Source organism: Anser brachyrhynchus (assembly GCF_964034855.1).
Source record: "Anser brachyrhynchus genome assembly, chromosome: 16".
NCBI classification, from domain to species: domain Eukaryota; kingdom Metazoa; phylum Chordata; class Aves; order Anseriformes; family Anatidae; genus Anser; species Anser brachyrhynchus.
Window position 1 is genome coordinate 2,587,381 of NC_137734.1, and position 22,523 is coordinate 2,609,903.

General features: G+C 45.4%; 1 protein-coding gene across 1 annotated transcript; it reads left to right on the forward strand.

The window, feature by feature from the left end:
- Positions 1–29: 29 nt before the first annotated feature.
- Positions 30–22,010, forward strand: CHRNA4 (cholinergic receptor nicotinic alpha 4 subunit). Its single transcript, XM_080557834.1, has 6 exons — positions 30–839; positions 2,100–2,251; positions 5,880–5,924; positions 6,016–6,125; positions 13,672–15,052; positions 21,421–22,010. The coding sequence occupies exons 1-6, from the start codon at positions 779–781 to the stop codon at positions 21,544–21,546; spliced, it is 1,875 nt and encodes a 624-aa protein (XP_080413960.1). The 5' UTR covers positions 30–778; the 3' UTR covers positions 21,547–22,010.
- The last annotated feature ends 513 nt before the right edge of the window (positions 22,011–22,523 follow it).

The following is a 22,523-nucleotide window of genomic DNA, read 5'->3' on the forward strand; positions in this document are numbered from 1 at the left end:
ACATGCAGGGCCAGAAATACCTGTCAGGCTAATTACCCTGTTAATCTACAGGAGCAATTTTGAAAAGCACTTGGGCAAAATGAAATGAATAGCTATTATTAATTAAGAACTGTTTGGGGTTCAGGTGCTATAAAGGTCCCAGATGGCCCCAAGTCCACCACTTCTGGCTGCAGCCAGGTCTGGATCTCCCTTTTTATTTCTCGTGCTGAAAGTTTTCCTTCCCTGCAGCCCGTTTGCTGGAGTGCACAGACTCCCTCCTCCTCCTCGGCGGGAGGTGGGCAGGTCTAAGCACATTAAATATACAAACACATCGTGCTCCTTCTTTGCTTCATCAAGTGCCGGCGTTGGCATCGGTGGTCCAGCAGCAGCAGAAGCTGAGCGAAGGCTGCCGAAAGGGCTGGGGGAAGGGAGAAAGCAGCAGCAGCAGCAATGAGCAAACGGAGCAGGCAAAGCACCCTGTAGCAGAAGGGAGAGGAGAGCCCAGGCAGGGTGAGCATTTTGTGCTTCTTTACAGGAGCTTTCTGCAGCCCTCACGCATCCCTTGCGAGCACGTGTCCGTCTGCATCCCAGGGAAAAGCGTCTTTCTAGGAGCGAGAGCTGGAAATCAGGCAGAAGAGAATGGGAGGGATGTAAATCAGCTATTACTGCCTCCCGGAGAGAGGTGAGAGAGGGAGAGGAAGGAGTTCAGGGGGATGAAGCTGGAGGATCCGGAGACTCAGAGAGGAAAAGTTGCCCTGACGGGAGCCTCTGCGTGCTAGAGCCTGAGCTTCGCTCCACAATGGGATTTCTTGTGGCTAAGGGAAACCTCCTCCTCCTGCTGTGTGCCAGCACCTTCCCCGGTAAGTTTGAGAGGCTTTTCTTCCCCTGCTCTGCTCTTTAGCTCTTTTCTCCCTTAACCCTCTCAGAGGCATGGTGCAAAGCCCGGTCCCTTTCAGCGAGGAATTTCCCCCGCTCCTGCATCCCCCTGCCCTGTTGTAGCAGTTCGCCTAAAAATATTGCTCTGCTGAGCAGCGCTTTGCTTTTATTTTCTGCTCCTTGCCGGAACAGATGGGAAAAGGGTTAAAGCTCAGTGTGGAAGGGGACGGGGGGAGGACACAGAGGGGCTCAGCCTCTGCTTCTTGCCTGGGCTTTTCTCCCTGGGTGAAGTGTGTTAATGTGTCTCGGGGCGATAGCTGTGGCTGGGGAGAGCGCAGCCAGCTCTCAGCTAATGCTTCCCTTTGTATAATCCAGGGCAGGCTAAAGACTAAGTAGGAGCCATATTCCACAAGGGACGTGGGGAGAGACCCCGCTCCCTCTCCCCTCTGTCCTTGGTGGAGGATGCATGTGCATGCATCCCGCACAGGGGCACAGCCCCCGGCAGCCCCCTGAAGAAGGGAAGATTTCATTTTTAGTTACCAGCAGGCACCGCCGACAGCTCCTGTAGTGAACGTGCACGGTCAGGGCTGTTCCTTGCAGCATCCAACTTTTAAAGTATTATTGAGGGAAACTGCACTTTTGTGCAATTTCTGCTCTCCCCCTTCCTCTTCCTTCACCCACTGCTTTTGTGAAACACCAGCTATGAAGCTCAGTTTGAAGAGCTGAATTTCAACCTCTCCTTTATTTTTATTTTTTTTTTCTGATGCATTGGATGCCAATTTTTATGTGTAAATCTGTTCCAAGGTCCCTATCCCCCAGCAGTGTTAGACTAACAAGGCTGCTTTCTCCTTTTTGTCTTACCCTTCACGTATCCCCCTTTACTGCTTGCAGACTTCACTGCTAGAAGCTTACCACAAAGTGGCCCTAAAAACTAAACCAGCTTCAGGGGAAAATGACCCATGTGGTGGTTTTAAAGTCATTTCAGTGATGCCCCACAGGATTTGGCCACGGTGGATGAATGGAGGGAGAAATACACGGCAATGCCTGGGGGAGTGGGTAGGCAGGTCCCCAGGGTGGCATCACCCTCCCGTGTGTCCCTCCTTGGGGACATCCCCGGGGTCCTGGTAGGAGAAGGCTCTGCTCCCTGCTGTGACTGGGGGTGGGCTGGGGTGATCCTGCACCTCACCCTGGGATGCACAGCAGCTCCCGTGCCTCACCCTGCCCTGCCCGTGCCATCCCCGCAGCCTTCGGCCACGTGGAAACCCGAGCCCACGCGGAGGAGCGTCTCCTGAAGAAACTCTTCTCCGGGTATAACAAGTGGTCCCGCCCCGTCGCCAACATTTCCGACGTGGTCCTGGTTCGCTTCGGCTTGTCCATCGCCCAGCTCATCGATGTCGTAAGTGCAACCCATTTGTGCAATGAGCAGACGGGATCAACGGGGTCGGGGCTCTGGGGGGATGCTCAAGGTGCATGTTGGTTTTGCAGGTTGTTTCATGGTCAGGTTGGGAAGCCTTTGCTCTCAGAAGGAAAGTTATCACACAGAGAGCTCTGGTGGAATGAGGTGACTTGTGAGAGTAGCTGGTCATCAAACTGGATCCTTTGTTCTTCATTGACTGGAGCCAAAATCCCAAATTCCTTACCAAAACCAGTAGGACTGATCACAGCACAGCAGTGGAGCTGCTGGTATAAGTGCCAGAGGGTCCTGGCTAAAGAGAAAACAATCAGCTGATTTAGAATTTAAGCCATAATTGTTAACACTAATTGACACAAGCTAAGAGGAATAGTATTTTATACATCTCTGGAAGATAGCTGGCCTGAGGAGCTTTCTGCAGATGGAAGTTTTGAGGGTTGTTAGCTGCTCTGGCAGATATTTACAAAAATTATTCCTGAATGTTTGCTTAAATAGAAGTCACACGTACAAACTGTGTGTGCTGTGTACAAAACGGTGTGGTCTGCACTCTGAGCTGATATGTATTGAAATGGTATTTAAAGGATTAATCTCTTACAGTGTGTTGGGATCAAGTGTCGTAAATAGAGGCGATCCCTGCAGGACGAGGGAAGCATGCACACACACATCTAGCTTGTGCACGTCTTGCTCCCGTGTGCTTCTCTCAGTCCTTGTCTGCACACAGTTGGCACAACAATTCTGTTGGTGCCCTTGAACATCTCTTGCACAGGTGTTGGTCATGCCTTTGGAGGTTTCTCTCTGTCACTTTTTACTGTACTCCTATGGCAGATGAAAAGGCGGTGACAAAGGAAAGTATGATGCAAGTTAAGGACATTGCTGGTGCAGGCCGATCACAGCAGATGACTCTCTACACTTTGTCTTTTTAGATAGGAGTCATTAAAGTGGAGAAAAAAAACTTTTAGAAGTTCTTGTAAAGAAGATGAGATTTTTTAGTATCTAGATCTCATCCATGAATGGCTGAAATAGCCAAGGCAATAAACAGAAATCTTAAATCATCCTCAATACTTTTTCCATACTTAGTGCTGCTGGAGCCTGCCCATTTCCTCCCGGCCACAGGAGCCCTCCTGAGACAGTCAAAGCCTCTTTCTCAATGGTGTGGCATTACGACCTTCATTCTCAATGAATCCCAAAGTATTCAGGCTGAATATAGTCATTGGTCCATAGAGGCTTACAGCATTGTAGTTTTATGGGAAAAAATAAACAGATTTTTACAAGGGAAAGAAGAACTTGAGGCCGCTACATCTCTGTGAGAACTAGTCCAAACACAACAGGCAGCCAAGTGCCAGAGCAAGCAATAAATGAAAAATGCAACAAGCCCCGGTTGCAGAGCTTTAGAGACCTTAAATGCAAAAGAAATGCAGCTAAACTGGTGTGGGAGGTGGGAAATCGAAGCCACCAGTTGCTGGAGAGTTGCATGTCCTCATGCACAAGACACCAGCTTCCAGCTCTGCAGCACAGAAAGGGCCCTGCGGTCCTCCCCTCCCTTACGTCAGCCTGAGGGATCCGGAGCTGTTTGCAGTTGCTAATGTTGAAGTTGTTCGGCTCTCATCTGAATAATTGATAAGGGTGAAGATGAGACATTAGTGACTGTGAAGGCATGAGAGACTTTCCATTATGCAGCTGCAGAATCGCGGAGGGGTGGGATCGATACACCTGCTTCGTGGTGCTTTTCCCAGCCTACTGGAGGAGAATTAATCTTCTTAAAATCACGTCAGTGGTTAGAAGTGCAACCACCAGGCAGGCTTGTGCCAGGGCTGCTGAGAGGAGAGGTCTCATTCCCTCCGACGCTGGGGACAAGTGACACCCCTGCCACCTCAGCACTTTGACGGTCTGTGCCCCTTCTGGTGCAAACCCCGGTGCAATTGTTAGACCCGGAGTGCAGCTCCCAACAACGAGAAGTCTGAAAGAGAAATCAGAGCTGTATTCAAATGCCAGCTCCTGCTGACAAAAGCTGGGATGGAAACGAAAATCAATGTGAAACTTGACAGCCCCACATGTCCTCAGGTCACCCCATTGTGCTGGGGGTTTTCTGAGATGAGGTGGTAGGGGATCGAGCACTTGTCTGGGGGCAACCACTGAAAAACACACCTGGGCTCCTCAGATCTTATCTCTGTGGGGCTTTGTGTGCTGTGTTCACCCTGAGGAAAAAGGCCAGGCCACTGCACCCTGCAACTCCCTGCAAGAGGAACCCTGCAAGGGACTAGAGCCACCCTTCTCTGGGGTCAGGATGGCAGAGCCCTTGGGTGCAGTCTGGACGTGGAAAACAGGCAGGAATTGCCACAAGGATCAGCACCCAGACAGTAACAAGGAACGTGGTGGAGACCCTTGGGCACCTGGCTTGCAGTGGTAGGAGAAGCAGGGTGGTCCAGAGCAGGGCATGGCAGCCCCCACCAGCGGCAATCCTGATCTCCCACCCAAGGAAGTATCTGAAATTTTCCTTCCTTTGTTGCTCACCTGAATGTTTTTTTGTATTCCTCCTTTCTCCTCATGCTCCTGGTCCCCAGCCCCTGGATGAGGATATCTCCTGTTGGGTTTTGCACTTGGTGCCACAACCGCGGTGAGGAGGCTCAGTGAGGGGGAGGCACGGCCCCATGAATCTCCCAGCTTTTAGGGTTCAGATTAATCCTGAACTGGCACAAGAGCAAGGTTAATGATGAGCAGCTTGCTTCCAAATGAGCCCTGTCAGCTGAGCTGGTTTTGTTGCCAGAACAAAGAGAGAGAAAAGAAACAAAAATACAAACAAGCTTTGAGCTCTCGGACTAAACTCTGCCCCACACAATTCATCCTGGTTATTTACACAGGGTTTGTAACTTGTGTGCAAGGCAAGAAGCAAATAATAATTAATTCTACTATGGTGCTGCCAGCATTGGGTCTGCCTCACACTATTTAAAAGTGTATACGTAGTTCTACCTTCTCATGCTATATCTATTTAGAGGTGGAAAAAAGCCTACAAATTGACACCATGGGTATACACAAGGCTGTCCGAGGGTTGTGTATCAGCAGAGTAGCTCGGTTTTGTTCACAAAATTCAATCCGTGGTGCTCTAAGTTTGTGCGTTTTGTAGAAGGAGAAACACCACTGAGCTTCATGTTTCCAGAACTGTGCTCACTGATAATGTTACACAGAAATACTAAGCACTACTTGACGATGAAAATGAAAATTGTAAGCAATGTGCACATGTGAGTGAAAATAAAAATGCCCAGCATCCTCTTCCATCAGTGCTCAGGACAAAGCTGAGCGGAGGAGCTCTTCTCTCCACCTGTCCTCGTCATCCTAGTCTGAACCCATCAGCACCCAGGAAAATCCCAGTAAATTCAAGTCAGTCTGCTTGCAGGATTGCTTCAGTGCAGGCTCAGCTGTTCAGTGGTATCAGACAGCTGTGCCCTGTAGCGTGTTAAATGACAGAAACATCTGCTCTTTATTTCCAAGATGGAACTTACATTTATTGCAGAGGTGATTTAGAATTACAGAAATTAAGTACAATTAAGAGAAATGTAATGCGTTCCTTGGGGCACTTCCCCTGCTCCTGTAACTGATATCTGATCTTGCATTTCAGGATGAGAAGAACCAAATGATGACCACAAATGTGTGGGTGAAGCAGGTGGGTGCACCAAAATATGTGTTTTTCCATGTTCCATTTCAGTTTTTCAATCTGAGGTCTCCCAGGTTTGTAACTGCCCTGTTTTTGGCAGGAGTGGCATGACTACAAGCTGCGCTGGGACCCCCAGGAATATGAAAATGTCACATCCATCCGAATCCCCTCGGAGCTCATCTGGAGGCCAGACATTGTCCTCTACAACAAGTGAGTGTGAGCACTGTGGCCAGAAGGCAAACCCATCCTTGCAAATTTTCTCTGTCCGTGGCATCAAGGAACTTCTTCCAATTGTCCCTCCTTATTTAATTCTCTTTGGTTGAGGTCTAAGTAGAGTCTCATAATATCTGTCCTACATTCTCACAAAATCTGTCCCAGATGTGCCGTAAATACCATGACTAACATTCATCACAAGGGCTTTGTTCTCCTAATGACGCTCTCTCTAACAGTGAGTTATGTGGGGGATGCCAGGTACTGTTTTCTCTTCACATGTTGGAGAGACAATTAATCTGGATAGGAGCTTTCAGTCCCTTTCAGCTTCATTTCACCAAGGAGCTCTCCCCTCATTCATCACCAGCAACTGGAAAAGCCAATTACCAAGACGGGCTTAAATAAGGCAAATATGCCCAAAAAATATCAGACTTGCATGTCTACAAATACAGGTTTCAGGTCAACCCAATGGAATTCTAGAATTATTCCTAAACAGGTATTTTCTCCTGATCCCAAATGCTTGAAATCTCTCTCTTGCATGGACACCTTGCAGGGAGCAAGTGGTCGTTTTCTTTCTTTCTTTTGCAGATTGCTGATATTCTTAGAAAGAGCGTCCAAGTGCCAGGACTGATTTCTCCTTTGCTTATAACAGCAGAGTTCTCCATCTCCTAGGGTGCAGGATACCCCAGGCTGCCTCCCTGCACGGGCTCCAGAGAAAACACTTGCTGCGAGCATCAAATAAACCAATCTTTGTACATGGCTAACACTTAGAGAAAACACTCAGAACAGAAGCCAGGCTCATTTCTAATAAGCAGTTGCCTGGTTCTGATATAATTTTGCTTTTGTTTAAAAAAGAAAAAAAAAAAGCGCTGAAGGAGAAATCTGTCTGGGGGATTGCGAGCTTTGGAGACTATTGAAATTGTTATCTTTCCTGTTAGCTTGCCTCTGATCCTCAGTGGTGTGGTAACTGCAAAACGTTTGGAAATCACTAGAGATTAGATCACTGGAAATTACTAGTTCCTAGTCACTTGGACCTTCCCATCTTACAGAAAAGAGTGCGAATACGATATGACAAATGCCTCATGTTGCAGCCAAGAAAGGTGTTCACAGTTTCCAATGGACAAAAAAAAAAAAAAAGAAAAAAAGAAAAAAAAGTCTTTGACCTTCTCATTGTCTGATTACTGACAAAGGTATAGATTAACAAATCTCCTTGTCTGTGGGACCCTCATGGTCCCTACCCCCTCGGCTCAGCATGCTCACTGTGGCTGACGGAGCATGGGCCATGCAAGGGGTGCCCTAGCACTAAAGAAGGAAACCTCAGCATCCTGCTGCATCCCTGTGGTAGGTAGCAAGTCTTTTTGTCCTGGTGCCCTACTACCACGCTGTGAAATGTAGTGCCCCAGACACCTAAACTGAAGCTACAACTCTCCCTTTATCCATACTTATCATCAATAACCATGCATTCTCCCGATGGTTGTCATGAGTCTATCATACATTTTTAATTGCTTTCTTTATCCATGAATTAAACATGGCTGTAGACGCCAACCACTAGCCAGTCAGTAATGCTTTTCCATTAATTCTGTAGCTCTTTACTGCTATATTTGCCCATGCTCTTTCGTATAGTGTCAAACACGTCTTATGTAGCCTGCTTTCTGCCCTGGATGTACTTTTCTATCTGGCTTCTTACCAAACACATCTGAAGCTGCAGTCATCATCTTAGCTGCAGTACTCTAACGGTCAGGTTTCACAGTTTTTAGGGGTTGCAGGGCAAGGGCAAGGCAGGACAAATGTGGTGCAGGCAAGGCAAAACATGTAGCCTGAGGGAACATCAGGGTGAGATTCTTCTGCACAGCGCCTCACCAACTGCTTAACCCCACCATGCTGGTGGGGTTTATGTTTCTCATTTCAGCTGGAAATGTTTTGGGAAGGTTTTGCAAAGATGGTGAATAGTCAAGGGTGATACAAATAAGGCCTCCCTCACATATTTTATATATTGTTTAGAGGCAACTTCAAGTCATATAGATAATTCTGTATGACTAACACCAACAGAAATGTCTGCATGGACCTTGGTGGAAGAGAGAGAATGGCCACACTGGCTTTTTGTACTCTTCAAGCTTTTTAATGTGAATTATTAACTGCTTACCATGTACTCTGGCAGAACTATGATGTTTCTGTTTGGGATGATATCCTTTGGAAAAGAGAATTTCTGGACAGGAGATTACATGAATGCCTCTCCCGTTTCCATGTGGAGGAATATATAGAAATGGCAAAATTTAAATTGATTTGAGATTTACATTGTTAGGGAAACCTAACCTCTTGTTGTGAATTATTCTTGTATCTAAGCTCATTATTATCAAAAACTTCCATTTATCCACTCTAGAGGCTCAAATTAAATCAGTAAACTCAGCCGGTTTGGCCTAGAGAGTGTATGTAGTTGTCAACATTCATAAGGAATCTAAAACCAAATTAATATCCTACAGGGAAATTAATATGCTGCTGGGTTTTCAGGCTTGATGAGATAAGTTCCAAGACTCTGTAAATAGTCTCTACGAGATGTGACAAAACATATGTATAACAGAAGAATGTGAGTTAATAGTGAAATGACAAAGCCTCTTTTCTTCTCTGCCAAGAAGGCCAGCTGTTCTCTATCTGAGGCTGTAAAAGCTCTTCAGACACCACCAAATCATTTACAAATGGATTATCTAATCTTCTGCATCGAATTTGTTTCCCATTCATGAACGGACTTTAAACATACTTTAGTTTTCCTGTGTATATTTGAAGTAAAAAAAAAAATATTTTGGGGGGTCTAATCAGCCATTGGGGCTGCATTTTGATTTTTTCACTGCTCCACCATTGTGTTGAATGATTCAAATCCAGTACACCATTGAAATTTCAGAGGAGAAAACCCAGAAACAGAAGGTTTGCAGCCAGTGGTCCAGCTGCTAAAGAGGAACGCAAGAACATGTCCTTGAGCCTAACGGACAGCCAGAGAAATTGAAATGTGAGCTTCACTGGCTAACTTTCAAGTAGACACACAGGATAGCATTGTAACATTTCTTTTCTCTACCCTGGTGATGGTAAAACCTGGGAAAAGGCTATTGGAAACATTCAGACCTCATCATTTACTTTTTCTCAATACTTTCTGGTGTTAACTGTTCCAAAAAGAAAATCCCTGCCTTAGTCTCCATAGTCACAAAAAAAAAATAAAATAAATAAATAGAGAGAGAGACAGGATCATGCATGATGTGAATTCAAATAAATATTTCAATAATTAAGAGGAGGAAATATCTTCAGGAACTCACCCAGTGATAATATGGACAAAAAGGATTACTGTACTGGGTTAGAAGTTCATCTGGCAGGCAGCTTTTGAAAATCATGAGAAAGCAAAGAGTTCTTTGAACTACACTGTAGTGGCTTGTTCTTTTGAACTGTACTATGATGTTTGCAACTAGTGAGGCTTATGGAGTAACACTGGCTTCCTGACTCATCTCAAAGCTGTTTGAAAGAAAAATGCCAAAAAGTGGCCCAGTCTAACCTTACAAATGTTGGAAACATTCTTGACATTTTTCTTCATTTGTGTGCATGCTTGCCTAGATATTGTCATTTTGCACCAGATTGTACTTATAATAGGCCCATAATTGCTACTTCACACTTAAGCTTTCCTGATTCTCCTGGGAGTTTGAAATATTTTTAGAGAGGAATTATCTCTGTAGATGTCTTTGAGATTTGCCACCGAGCTCTTTCCTGTAATACAGGAACCGACAAAAATCTCCGAGAGGGGTCTCTCTCATGGGCTGTTGCTGAGTTAGCATCTAAGGCTTTCTTCTGCCATAATGTTCAGGATGGAGCCAGTTTTACTTCCAAAATGCTGATAAGGATGCTTGGCAAAAGGAATATTGGAAGCAAAAGCACAAATCCAGTACTCTTACAGCCTTCTGAGAAACTTGAGCCTATTTCATCAGTGTAGCGCAACCACTTCTGGGACAGATATTTATTTTATTGAGGAATTATTGAAATTTCTGTAACCAATGATTTCCCAGCATCTGAGACAAGCAAATGTTGGGATGAGACCTGCAGAAGTTGACATCAGTGCACAGAGAGCTCCATCTATGCACCCAAGATCTGCATTGACACATCTGCTTTGTACTTAAGGTGCCAAGAGCCTGGATATATTCAAAATCCAACAGGACAAGGTCCTGGGCACCCTCTTGTAACTAACCCTGCTTTGATGAGGGAATTTGATCTTCTCCTGAGGCCCTTACCAACCTGTGAGCTCAGAGCAATCATTTTGCTAGTGAAAAATAATTGCTGAACATTCAAAAATTCTTTGATTTTCCTTTGGAGCATTTTAACGTGAACATTACAGATGCATCTGTTTAATATCTACAAAAAGGGTGCAGAGTTGATATTTTAATGGGGTCTCGAAACCCCTTTTTTTCTTGGTTACTGTTGTTGGATGAAAAATGCTTTAAATGAGGACATTCTAGCTATATCCATACATGGATATAGCTAATTTTCAAGCTTTTAAAGCTCTGTTTGGATTTAAATTGTATCATCAGAAATTAAAATAAATGTGTGCCTCATTTACATGCATTCTGAAAACATTTAATTTTGTGAGACGATGTATCTCCCAAATGCAGGGAAAATAGAAACTGGCAAAAAATCTCCATCAGCAGAGCTTTTTAATGAAATGCGGTTGATGGCTGCCAGTAAAACAATACCATCCTTGAACCCTTAGAAACTCAGAAGATTTTAGAAGAGCAGCCTTTATTCCAGAAATGAGGAATCAAAGGCTGCAGAACGCAGCAGCACTATTTCCATCAGAAGAGGAACAAGCAACTCTCTTCTCTTTTGGTGTGCACTGTTGTATTTGACATGAAAATACAGGAGCTCCAGCACTTTATTACTAACAGATTTTTTCAAGCTGTGAGGTCAGGGTAATCAGGAGAGCCTGACTATCTTAATTCTCAAGTTCTTGTTGTGACGTTTACCTTGCGCTCACTCCTGCTTCCAAATGGCTTTTCATGACAACAGTCACAACACAATGGTGTAGACTGAATGAGGAAAATGTGCTACCTCTACAAAGGAATGACTGGAGATTTTCCCTGCAGATCTCCCACCTAGCTGTCTAAGGAACCACTCGCGTTATGCAGTGAAAGTTGGCACAGCTTGGCCAAGAACGGTGCGACAAAGCTTTCCACAAGGAAACAGAGTTTCCCCAATCTCATAAGTGCAGACTTCATTTATAGATAGTTTTCACAGCTTGATACCTTGGAGAGATTGAGGAAAGGCTTTTGGAGACTGTCAACAGATGGGTGACCTTGTTTGCTCCTTCCCTCACGTCAAGGTAAGCAGAATGAGAACCCGGCATCGGCAGCATGCCAGCAGGCACAGCTTCCAACTCAGTAAGCATATGCTTGAAGGTCCAGTGTGGGTGGCAAGCCTGGGAAAATAGGCAAATATATATATATATATATATATATATATATATATATATACACACAAAGGGTTAAGACAACTGCTAACACTACCTTTGCACAATATAGCTGGCTTAGATACCCTCTATCCACAGCAGCTTCTTAAAAATTGCTCAGGTATCTCTATACGGAACTGTAGTGAGAAGTCCAAACATCCCCAGTAAAACCCATCTGAGGTCAGGAATTACTTCACGGCCTTGTTATGTGGCTAAGAGAAAAGCAGGAGGATTCCAGGATGTTTCACGGCCCCTCACAGTCATTACCTGACTCCCAGCTGCAAGGCACAGTTGTCTTGGATCCGTTCGCACCATGGCACTGGAGGCAAAATCCAGCGTGGACAGCAGGGCCACAGTTGTCTGCAGGAGTGTGTGAGGTGAGGACCCAGGCTGAGCCTGGGCTGTTGGGCAAACAATTAAAAATAAAGTCTTCCTCCTCAAAGAAGCAGCTCAGTTGCTGAAATAATTGGCATACAAGCTCTGCAGCATCCCTCTGGTTACAGCTATGCCTACAGAAGAGAGGCGTGTGGGTAGGCACGGGAAGAGGGCAAAATTGCCAGACAAGACAATTGTGGGAATGAAACACAACGTCTGCACAAACCAGCTACACGATACATAGGGGAATTATTATTGTTCCTGGGTGCGCTTTTAGCAAGAGGTTCGTGCCCTTTTCCAACAGCCTTAAAAGGGATAAAGAGGCACCCGTATTGTTTACCCAGCCACTTACATACTGTGCTACCTGAGAAAGAAACAATGGTGAATGTTCATTATCCCTTTGCTGTAATATAAGTCCAATTATAAACATATTGTTCCATTAATGAACAATTTAATCATGCCTCTGAGATCTCATTAAATGCTGAATTGGATTCCAAATTCCTATTGAGATTTAGAAAGAAAACCACCAAGAACAGCAAATGCTGGAATGTCTCTTGCTGTGCATGTTTCGTGTCTCAATCTGGCTGTACAGGGCAGGCAAAACCCAGGAGGAAACTAGACGGTTTTCATCCAGAGAAAGCAGTCCATGAGTGTAAATTAGATATGAAAAAGAGTCAAGAAAGGAGTTAGGTGCATGGTACAACATTTGGAATAAAATATAATTGTGGTTTTGCCTTGACACCTTTGGGACAGCAGTCTGGGTTTGTACATATTTATAGCTTTTCTGTCAAAAAAAAAAAAACTTGCAGCAAAAAGCAAACATTTTCTATTATAGCAGCAAGATTTGAGTTAAAAAGCCTAGTTCATATCACACAATCATTCTGGGTTTATTTTTCCATGAATTCAAGCAAACTGGAAAATTGTTTCAAGAAACAATTACCTGGGCTGTGATCCTGGGGATCAGGGGCATTTCCATCTCTGCCTGGATATGTGTTAGACAGCTCACTAAGGGCCAGATCCTGCCAATCTTTCCCCAAATGATACGCGCTGTCCCTGAGGTCCCAGCGCCAGGACCAGGCCTCAGAGTTCCGCGGTCTTCTTTTCTCTGACTTTGAAGTTTTCTGATATAAAATCTTGTTTGGTTATCCATGCATCTGATATCAGCGCACAGTCCTCAATTGAGAGTCCCTGTAAAAAGGCACTAAAAATGGCAGCTCTCTCCCTGACGGGGAAATCAAGAGATTAACTGCTATTATTCCTATTGATATAACACTCTTACTGTTTTCCATGTAAGAGACTGAATGATTACCCAACACTCTGATTTATAGTGGCTGTCACAATTAATTCTACAGAGCTCACAGCCACACCGCCTGGTTCCTCCCACCTCTAAAGCAAAGGAAACTCAACCCTCTCCAGGACATTTATGGGAGACCTTCGAGGAAAACTTGTGTGCATTTACCTCCAGGGCATGGCTTATGCAAGGCAAGGCCTGACATCTGTATGCAAACCCAGTGCTTGCATAAGCCAACAGAGTTCAAAAACCACTGGGTAGGGTGGATGGATGCAGTGTTAGGGCATGATGCATCTCCCAGGTGCCCTGAGTACAGTTTTGGAAGCCAAGCAGTAAATATCATATTTCTTTAGAACTGAGAAGTCCCAGACAACTGTAGTCTCTTTCTTTCTTCTCTTTCTCCCCAGTGCTGATGGTGACTTTGCGGTCACCCACCTGACCAAGGCTCACCTCTTCTACGATGGGAGAATTAAATGGATGCCACCTGCTATCTACAAAAGCTCCTGCAGCATCGATGTTACCTTCTTCCCCTTTGACCAGCAAAACTGTACAATGAAATTTGGCTCCTGGACGTATGACAAAGCCAAGATAGACTTGGTGAGCATGCATAGCCATGTGGACCAGCTGGACTACTGGGAGAGTGGGGAATGGGTCATCATTAATGCTGTGGGCAACTACAACAGCAAGAAATATGAATGCTGCACAGAGATCTACCCCGATATAACTTACTCCTTTATTATCCGGAGGCTGCCACTGTTCTACACAATCAACCTGATCATCCCCTGCCTGCTTATCTCCTGCCTGACTGTCCTGGTCTTCTACCTGCCCTCTGAGTGTGGAGAAAAGATAACTTTGTGCATCTCCGTGCTGCTGTCCCTCACTGTGTTCCTGCTGCTCATCACGGAGATCATCCCTTCTACCTCCTTGGTCATCCCCCTGATTGGGGAGTACCTGCTGTTCACCATGATATTTGTCACCTTGTCCATCATCATCACCGTCTTCGTGCTCAACGTGCACCATCGTTCCCCGCGCACACACACGATGCCTGACTGGGTGAGGAGGATCTTCCTCGACATAGTCCCACGTCTCCTCTTCATGAAACGTCCCTCCACGGTGAAAGACAATTGCAAGAAGCTCATTGAATCTATGCACAAAATAACCAACTCACCGAGACTTTGGTCCGAGACCGACATGGAGCCCAACTTCACTACCTCGTCTTCCCCCAGCCCCCAGAGTAATGAGCCGTCACCCACAGCTTCCTTCTGTGCCCACCTCGAGGAGCCAGCCAAACCCCAGCCTATCTGCAAATCTCCTTCTGGGCAGTACTCCGTGCTACACCCAGAGCCCGTACAGGTGACCTGCTCCTCTCCGCAGCCCTCACGCCACCTCCTGAGTGACACCCAGACCACGTCCATCTCCAAAGGCAGGTCGCTGAGTGTTCAGCAGATGTACAGCCCCAACAAGGCAGAGGAAGGGAGCATCCGCTGTCGGTCCCGAAGCATCCAGTACTGTTACCTGCAGGAGGACTCTTCCCAGACCAACGGCCAGTCCAGTGCCTCGCCAGCGTCCCAGCGCTGCCACCTAAACGAAGAGCAGCCCCAGCACAAGCCCCACCAGTGCAAGTGTAAGTGCAAAAAGAGCGAGGCGGCCGGCACACCGGCTCAAGGAAGCAAGACTCACAGCAACAAAGGAGAACATCTCGTCTTGATGTCCCCAGCCCTGAAGCTGGCAGTGGAAGGGGTTCACTACATTGCAGACCACCTGCGAGCAGAAGATGCAGATTTCTCGGTGAGTATGCTAACTTAGCCTGCTCTCCTTGGGTAAGCCAAAAATCCCCTGCTAAGGAAGCCCCTCTAACCACGAGGGCTATGAAAGTATACTCAGTAAGTATAATCATCATGGTTCCTGGACACACTGGCACTATAGATATGAACAGAGAGCTTGTCCTTGGGGTCTTGGCAGGCATGTGGGCCAAACCATGCTCCGGGCTGCTCTAGAGCAATAAGGTTCTCCAGCAGTAAAGAGGAGTAAAGTTGTTGTCAAGTAGGACCAGTTGTAAAAGAGAATAGTAATCCTCCCCCCAGCCCTTCTTCTTTTTTTGGGGTGCGTAGGAGGGGATTTAATTTGTTTTCCTTTTTAGGGGATCAAAATGTAGCTAGAAAAAAAAAGAAATCCTTTAGTACTCTAAAGCCTGAACCATTTTAAAACACCTCTAATTGCAGCCAAGGATGTGATTTTAATTGAGGCCAGAGGGCACCTTGCAGAATTGGGCTCCATGCCGTGATTCTTCTACAGGGAACAGCCAGAGGAGGTGCCAGCGTAATTTGTTGTTGTCCCATTCCTGAGAACAGTATCAGCGAGTGCACTTTGGCGTTGGTTGTGACAGCGTTGCCCTAGCATCCCTGCCTTGGTAGTTCAGCAGTTCACAGCCCTGCTTTGAGCACAAGGGGTCACATCACAGCTCTGAGTTATGCTTTCAGTTTTTTTGTAGATAAAAGACAAAAACTGTATTATAATGAGATAGAGCAGAAACAGAATCCTCCCTGGAAGCCAGCTGTGCATGCTGACCTTTCCTGAGCTGGTCGGGCTCCGGCCTGTGCCTCCACCAAGGGTGAGATGTCTCCTGCGAGATGTTGACTGCCGCTGACCCTTGTGAGCAGTCAGGGAACTCAGGACCTCAATGGAGCAGCCCCTTCACATTGCTGTGCATAAAAACCCTTTCCCAACACTACTACTTGGGAGCAGAAAGCCCCTCATCTGTAGGAAGCAGCTAAGATGGAGAGAGAGAGAACAGAAAAGCAGTGATCTGATGGGAACGTAGCAGACTTCTTTATAGCTAAGCCTCTGACAGACAGGGAATTCACACTTGGTTTTCTATTCAGCACTGACTGTGGTTACTGAGCCTGGGAAAGCAAATTCCCAAAATAGGCTGAGGCTGCGGGAAGCGCGTAGTAGCGTGGGGATGTTGCAGGGTATGTTTAGCTCTGCATGCTGCGATTCCTCATTAGTGGACTTCCATGGAGCAGTTGGCTCCGTCTGTGGGAAGGTGGGTGGGCAGATGGGCAGACAAACTTCACGCTTACTCTCAGGGGGTAAATATGGCTACAAATAGAAGTAGAGGCTGAAAGAATTTATTTTAGTGGAGATGGTGATGCACATACAAATGCCACATCCTATTACACCTCACTGCTCTGCCCCTACAATACTATGGATACAGCATGCGAGCTAATTATGGTCATACTGAGGAAAACCACAAGCTTTTTCCTAAAGAAGACATTATCTGGGTTTCTTAGAGGTATCAGCCAGCAACAGTACCTTTTCAGCTGTTCTTACAGTTCGATTGTCTCCAGATTTGCAGTCAAAGCAAGTCGCAGTGCTTTTACGCAAGACTTCCTGGGCTTGAAGAGTGTCTTTATATTTGCATTTTTCACAGCACTGAGCACTTAGCAGCAGCAACAAAGGATTAAGTGCTGCTGTCCATTTATGTGCTCCTTGGTGCCACAGTTTGAGAGGCCTCTGCTCTTTAATGTATTTCGCTCCACAACATCCCTTTGAGGAAGCAGCCGTTTATTCCTCGTTTTGAGGAGTGACAGCCAAACCACAGGGATGAGATGACCTGTCCAAGGTCGCAGAACAAGATTTGTGGCAGAGAAGGGCTATGAACCCCCTCCTTCATTACATGACAGCCCGGCTCCCTTTTGTGGGCTAAAATATTCTGCAAGCACATTAGGACTGTGGGAATTAAACTCTGCTCTCTCCGACTGGTAATAATAAGAAGTAAACCCATGGAAGTCAATTGATTTTAACTCACATATTTCCCCGTGGTGCAAATGAAAGACTAATACATCAACAATACTTCTCCTTTTGATTGATTCTCTTTCTGCTAAGCTTGTTGATATCAACAAGAACTAGGCTGATGAATATCTTGAGTTCTTTCCTTTTAATCCATCATTGCAACTTTCTTCAAAATGAAAACGGCCTCCAGAGTCTTACACCTTCTACTACTCTTGCCTCTTGAACTGAGGCAATTAACCCAAGGAGGAAGCTATTAGACATAAAAAGCAGAAGAAAAGGGGCAATTCTGTGGGCTCTAAGCAGACCTCTTGCCAGGACAGCCTGCGAGCAAAGGCACCATGAAAACCACCAGCAGTGAGTGGAGAAGGGTCACCCTGGCACCGTCGACGTCCCGGGCTCCCTGGAAGAGTGGGCTCCCTGCCACAGCCTTTTGTTCTTTCATAGCAAATGTGGTCTGCGTGATAGGCAGAGGTTGGGTTTTCAGATCTGGGGGAATAATTACTGGCCCTGACTTTTTTCTTTTTCTGGAGGAAATGTGCTCTCATGGAGTTGAAAATTACTGTAGGGAGCAGAGATGATCTAATAAAATAAGAATTTATTGAGGAGAAAAAAAAAATCAGTACTCAAAAATTTGCTATCATCTTAAAATCAAATTGTGGCATTTCTACCAGAGACAGAGGTCTCCAACAAACCCCTCAGCAGACACCTCTCATGCAGCTGGAGCCCTGAGACCTAGCTCAGTGCTTCTTGGGTGATATTTTCAGACACATGTACCTTCGCAGAATGGGAGCAGAGCTTCTTTTAAACTTTCTCTTTTCTAAAGCACCATTGCCACAGGGGCAGTGTTTCTAAATTAAAAGTAAATAGCTCATTTAATTAAGTGCTTCAGCAAAGAGAAAATGGGAAATGCAAGAGGCAGTTGTTTGTTACAAAAAGGTATCTGCGAACAGCACAAGCACAACAGCTTGCTGGGGGAAATGCAAGATGGAATTGTCCTAGCATATGATAGAAATGCCATTAGAAATTAATTGCAGGCTGAGAAGCAAAACAAGTTGCATGTCACACAAAAGCCAAAATAAGCACACTCCTTCTGGAAAGCCTCATTGTCCTCGTGACTGTGCGCATCTCAGGACTACTCTAATAAGAAGTCTTCGAAGACAGCTTAAAAAATAAAATAGGAGATAAAATCGCTGAGGGGGAGGGGAACACAGGATAATCTCACCGGTTTATTTTTAACAAAGTACAATAAAACCCCTCGGGACTGCTCTAATCTGTGTTAGAGGCTCTGGCTCCTGAGAATCAGATGTCATTTGGGGGTCCCCAGGGCACCTCAACCCTTCCCTCATACCCTGGGGCCCAGTGCCCTTATTCCCACTGCTCGGACCTGTAGGCAGCTGAACCAAGAAAGAGCCACAAATTCCCTGATCTTGCAGGAATTTGGGGGTGGAGAAGTCAGCTGGTTCCTGCCCCTGATCCTTTCCCGAATACAGTTTTGAGTGAGCCTCTTAAAAACTAATCAGAGCACAGCTCAGGAGTTGGGACGGCAGATGTTGGCAGCTGCATAGATGCTGCCATAGAGGTCTCTGTGGATCACGCTCCACGTGGGATGCTGGAGAGTTCCTGTCACAGGGAAATGCTACAGAGCTGTCAGAACACAAAACAAAACAAAACCCAGACCATTTGCTTTTCCTCCTCCTCTTCTTCTCATTGTCCCTCTGTAACGCCTCATTCCATCCCTCTGTGCTCTTGCTCTGAAGCTGGATACTGATTTTGCAAACTTTTGATGCGCTCCCAGGCACCATTTTAAAGATGGGCTGAGTATTTCTATATACACCACATCTGAGAGCAAATTTCAGTTGGACTTTTAAAGTTGTTTCTCTTCCATTTCCCTGTTCCTTTCTCAAAGAGAAATTAATCTAGTTTATTTCTTTTCTTCAAGTGATCTACACTTATTTCTACAAATACAAATATTCAAAAAAGCCTATTTTGCCAGAATGGGGAATTATTTCTCTCAACCCAGCTTTCCATTTGGACATCAGATGGCAAATTTCAGATTTTTCTTACACACCGGCTGCTTCATGAGATGCTAAACTTTTAAATATAGTCATCCAGAGCTTGCTTAGCTGGCCTTCTCACCAGAAATTTTAAGCATCAGGGACTCACTCCAACTCCCAGCAAATGATGAATAGATCAGAAAATTGGTACAGCAAAAGGGAATTATCCACTGTGACTCCATCCTTGGGATGAGAGAATACCTTTTGATTTCAAGGGTTACTATTTCTTATGATTACCCTAATGACAGAAAGATGTGCTCATTTCCCCCATGAAGATAACTACCTTCAGGATGAGCCTCAATTTTTATTTTTATTTTTACCTTTGCTTGTTGAATAGTAAAGACCTGCTTAACTTGATGTTATTTTTAAAGTGAGTAAAATTATCCATTGCATGAAAATATTTAGCTGATTCTTACACTTCTGAGAATGTTCAGGGATTCCTGAAATTTAAGATTCTTTGTTCAGAGGAAAAATTATGGGAAAAAAATAGCATTTCTCTGTGTACTGAGCCAAGAAGCTAGAGCAATACCGTAATCCTTAAAGGGAGTTCACAAGGCAAGTGATGAGGGAGCAGTTAAAGAGCTCACTGTTGGCATTGCTTCAGCTGAGTGCTGTCGCTGCTGAGGCACAGTGAAGACGGGTGCTTTGCAAATACACTGGATGATTCATGACGAGTTTATGAAGGGCTCAGCAAGCCAAAAAGAAGAAAATTCACATACGTTATCTGCAAAGACTAGTTTTCTTAGCACAACAAATCATCACGTTTGTCCCAGAAGCCAGGGCTGTATATTGTCCCCCTCTGACCCATCATGATTCCTGTGTAACATCCACAAGACATAAGATAAACTTTAGTGGTGCATCCGTGACTGAAGAAGAAAGGGAAAACTCAAGGTGAGTTTAGGTGAGTTTACAGAGTCTGTGCTGTGCTCAGAGCTTGCTTGTTTGGTGCTGGAAAATCATAATATTTTAGGACCTGAAGTTGCCACTATACCTGTGAAAATATCATCTCCTGCAAATGGCTATTTCAGTGATATTTGGACTACTTCCTTCACCAAAATGATCATTCAGCATTATCAGCAATTCCTTTATATACATATATATATATATATATCTCAAACAAGGTCTCTTACAAAATAAATAAATAAATAAATAATAGTATTCTAGGCTACTCACTTATTAACTGTGTTTAAAACAAATCTAGGATCTGAGAATGAAAAGGCCTGCACCATTAGTGCTATATTATTATTGCACTGCACTTTTCATGCACGCTACAGCCCGATATATGCAGCAGCTTTGGGCACAGCGAAGCTCTGTTTGCTCAGGATCTCAGAACAGTGGGTCCAGTAAAGCAGCCCCAGCAAAGTGCAACATTGGTTTTGCTCTCTCCTTCTCCTTACCACCACACTCCTGATTTTCTGCAGCAACGACCACTGAAGAGGTTTGAGCTAGCTCCCGCTGAGCTGTTTTCCCTAAAGAGGAAGGCAGCCTGCCAAACTTCAGCCCAGAGCTCAAGGCACCATCAGGGCTATTAATCACCGAGGGGTACGTTGTAGGGAATTATAATGGCTACAGCCATATCAAATAAAGTTTCACCATCTAATCAGTCCTCTTCCTGGGAAAGAAATTAATTAACAGCAAAGGCATAAAAGAAGTTTTCGTACGTATGTGGTTTCTTACTTGATGAAATATCCATTTACAACAGGTCTTGCCTGCTGGTATTAATAAGTACTAGATTTCCCCGGGGAGGAATTGCTGGAAAATCCTCCCACAGCAAGACAAAAGTGGAGAAAAAGAAGGATGAGGAAAACCGCTTCTTTTATTTGCTGGTTCATTTTCACTGCTTACTCAGCCAAATCTGTAAATCCCTTCACAGAATGAGTTTGGCTTCATTAATCCGTAAGCAAATCTGTTTACTAGCACGAAGAAACGAGCAATTCCTTTTCCTCCCTCAGCTTGAATCTCAGCCTCATTTACACACCCAGTTACAGCTGTTGCTTATGGAAAATGGGATCGTGAGTGTGCAGACAAGCTGAATTATCCACAGGCATACGTCATCCCTGGGGAGCTCTGAACAGGGCTTGCAATCGCACGATTGCAACACCCACGCAGCCTGGGAATGTCTCCCATGCAGGCGATAGAGCAAACCTTTGCCATTGTACATGGCCATTGAATGTAAGTGAGATCCTTCCCTCCTATCTCAGGACTTAAATTAAAATATTGCCTTCAGGAATAAAGCACTATTAATCTTTAAGTGCTATTAATCTCAATTAAGCCTCAATAACCGGCCTTTCATCTCTGTCCTGCCAGGTGAAGGAAGACTGGAAGTACGTTGCGATGGTCATTGACAGGATCTTCCTCTGGATGTTCATCATCGTGTGTTTGCTGGGAACTGTCGGGCTCTTCCTCCCACCGTGGCTGGCAGGAATGATCTAAGCATAGCCACAGAAAGAAGAAAATCTATCCCGCCCTGTGGATTTTCGTTCACCTGGAAGGAGATGAGCAGAGAAATGGAGCCAGCCCTTTGAATAATTTACTGCGTGTCTGCGCATGAGTTGTTCCAGAGCACTCTGGGAACACTTTCCAAGGTCACATCGTTTTGCCGAGCCATTTTCATCTCCTCCATCTAATTTAGGGGAAAAGTTCTCATTAAAGATTGTACATAGCATGGTGGTATTCATTGGCATATACTCAGCAATGTAAGCCCACGAGCTCGCTCCCTAAAGCAGCACCAACAGAGGCTTCGTGTATCCAAAGCAGCCCCTGGCAGATCAGCTCCGCTCGTCTTCAGAGCTCTCCGCGTGCCCTGCCTCGTAACCTTGCCCCGTCCAGCTGAATGGTTCAGGACCGCGTGTCCCTGTACGAGTCCTTTGATAAAATAAAGCTCCAAATTCGGGATACCTGTGCAGGGTGTGTGCTGTGCGTTCAGGGGTCAGCTGGCACAGGCAGACAGGCTGAAGGAATTGCTCACTGCAGCTCAGGCTCTCTAGGACCAAAAGGGATCATTAGCCCCCAAAACACAGGGGTTGCAGTGATCGTATTGACAGAGTTTTCTTTGGCCAACACCCTTCAGAAGCCATGGGGATGAGGGACATCATCAGCAAGTGAGGATCAGGCAAATTAATGGAGGATTTGGTGCTGAGTTTCAGACCGTGTTTGTAGGATTTTGGTGTGCTTTCACGGGAAATTTCCTGGATCCCAGTTCTGGCTGCTGCTGAATAGCTGGGAATCACCCTGGGCTGTGAAATCCTTACCGTAGGTAGGCAATGTGGTTGGTGTTACACAAGAGGTGGGGAAGGCACGGCAGAAATCCGGGACAGTGTGTAACAAAGAAATGGGCTGTTCCTTGTGAAAACCTGAACAGGACAGGCACCGGCACTTGGGAATTCAGAATGGCACTTTGCAGAAATTAC

What these genes read in the sequence shown, in the direction of transcription:
- CHRNA4 (XM_080557834.1), top strand. Translation starts at nt 779, where the DNA reads ATGGGATTTCTTGTGGCTAAGGGAAACCTCCTCCTCCTGCTGTGTGCC. An exon ending in GACATTGTCCTCTACAACAA is followed by an intron (nt 6,126 to 13,671) that starts GTGAGTGTGAGC and finishes CTTTCTCCCCAG; the next exon opens with TGCTGATGGTGACTTTGCGG. An exon ending in CAGAAGATGCAGATTTCTCG is followed by an intron (nt 15,053 to 21,420) that starts GTGAGTATGCTA and finishes CTGTCCTGCCAG; the next exon opens with GTGAAGGAAGACTGGAAGTA.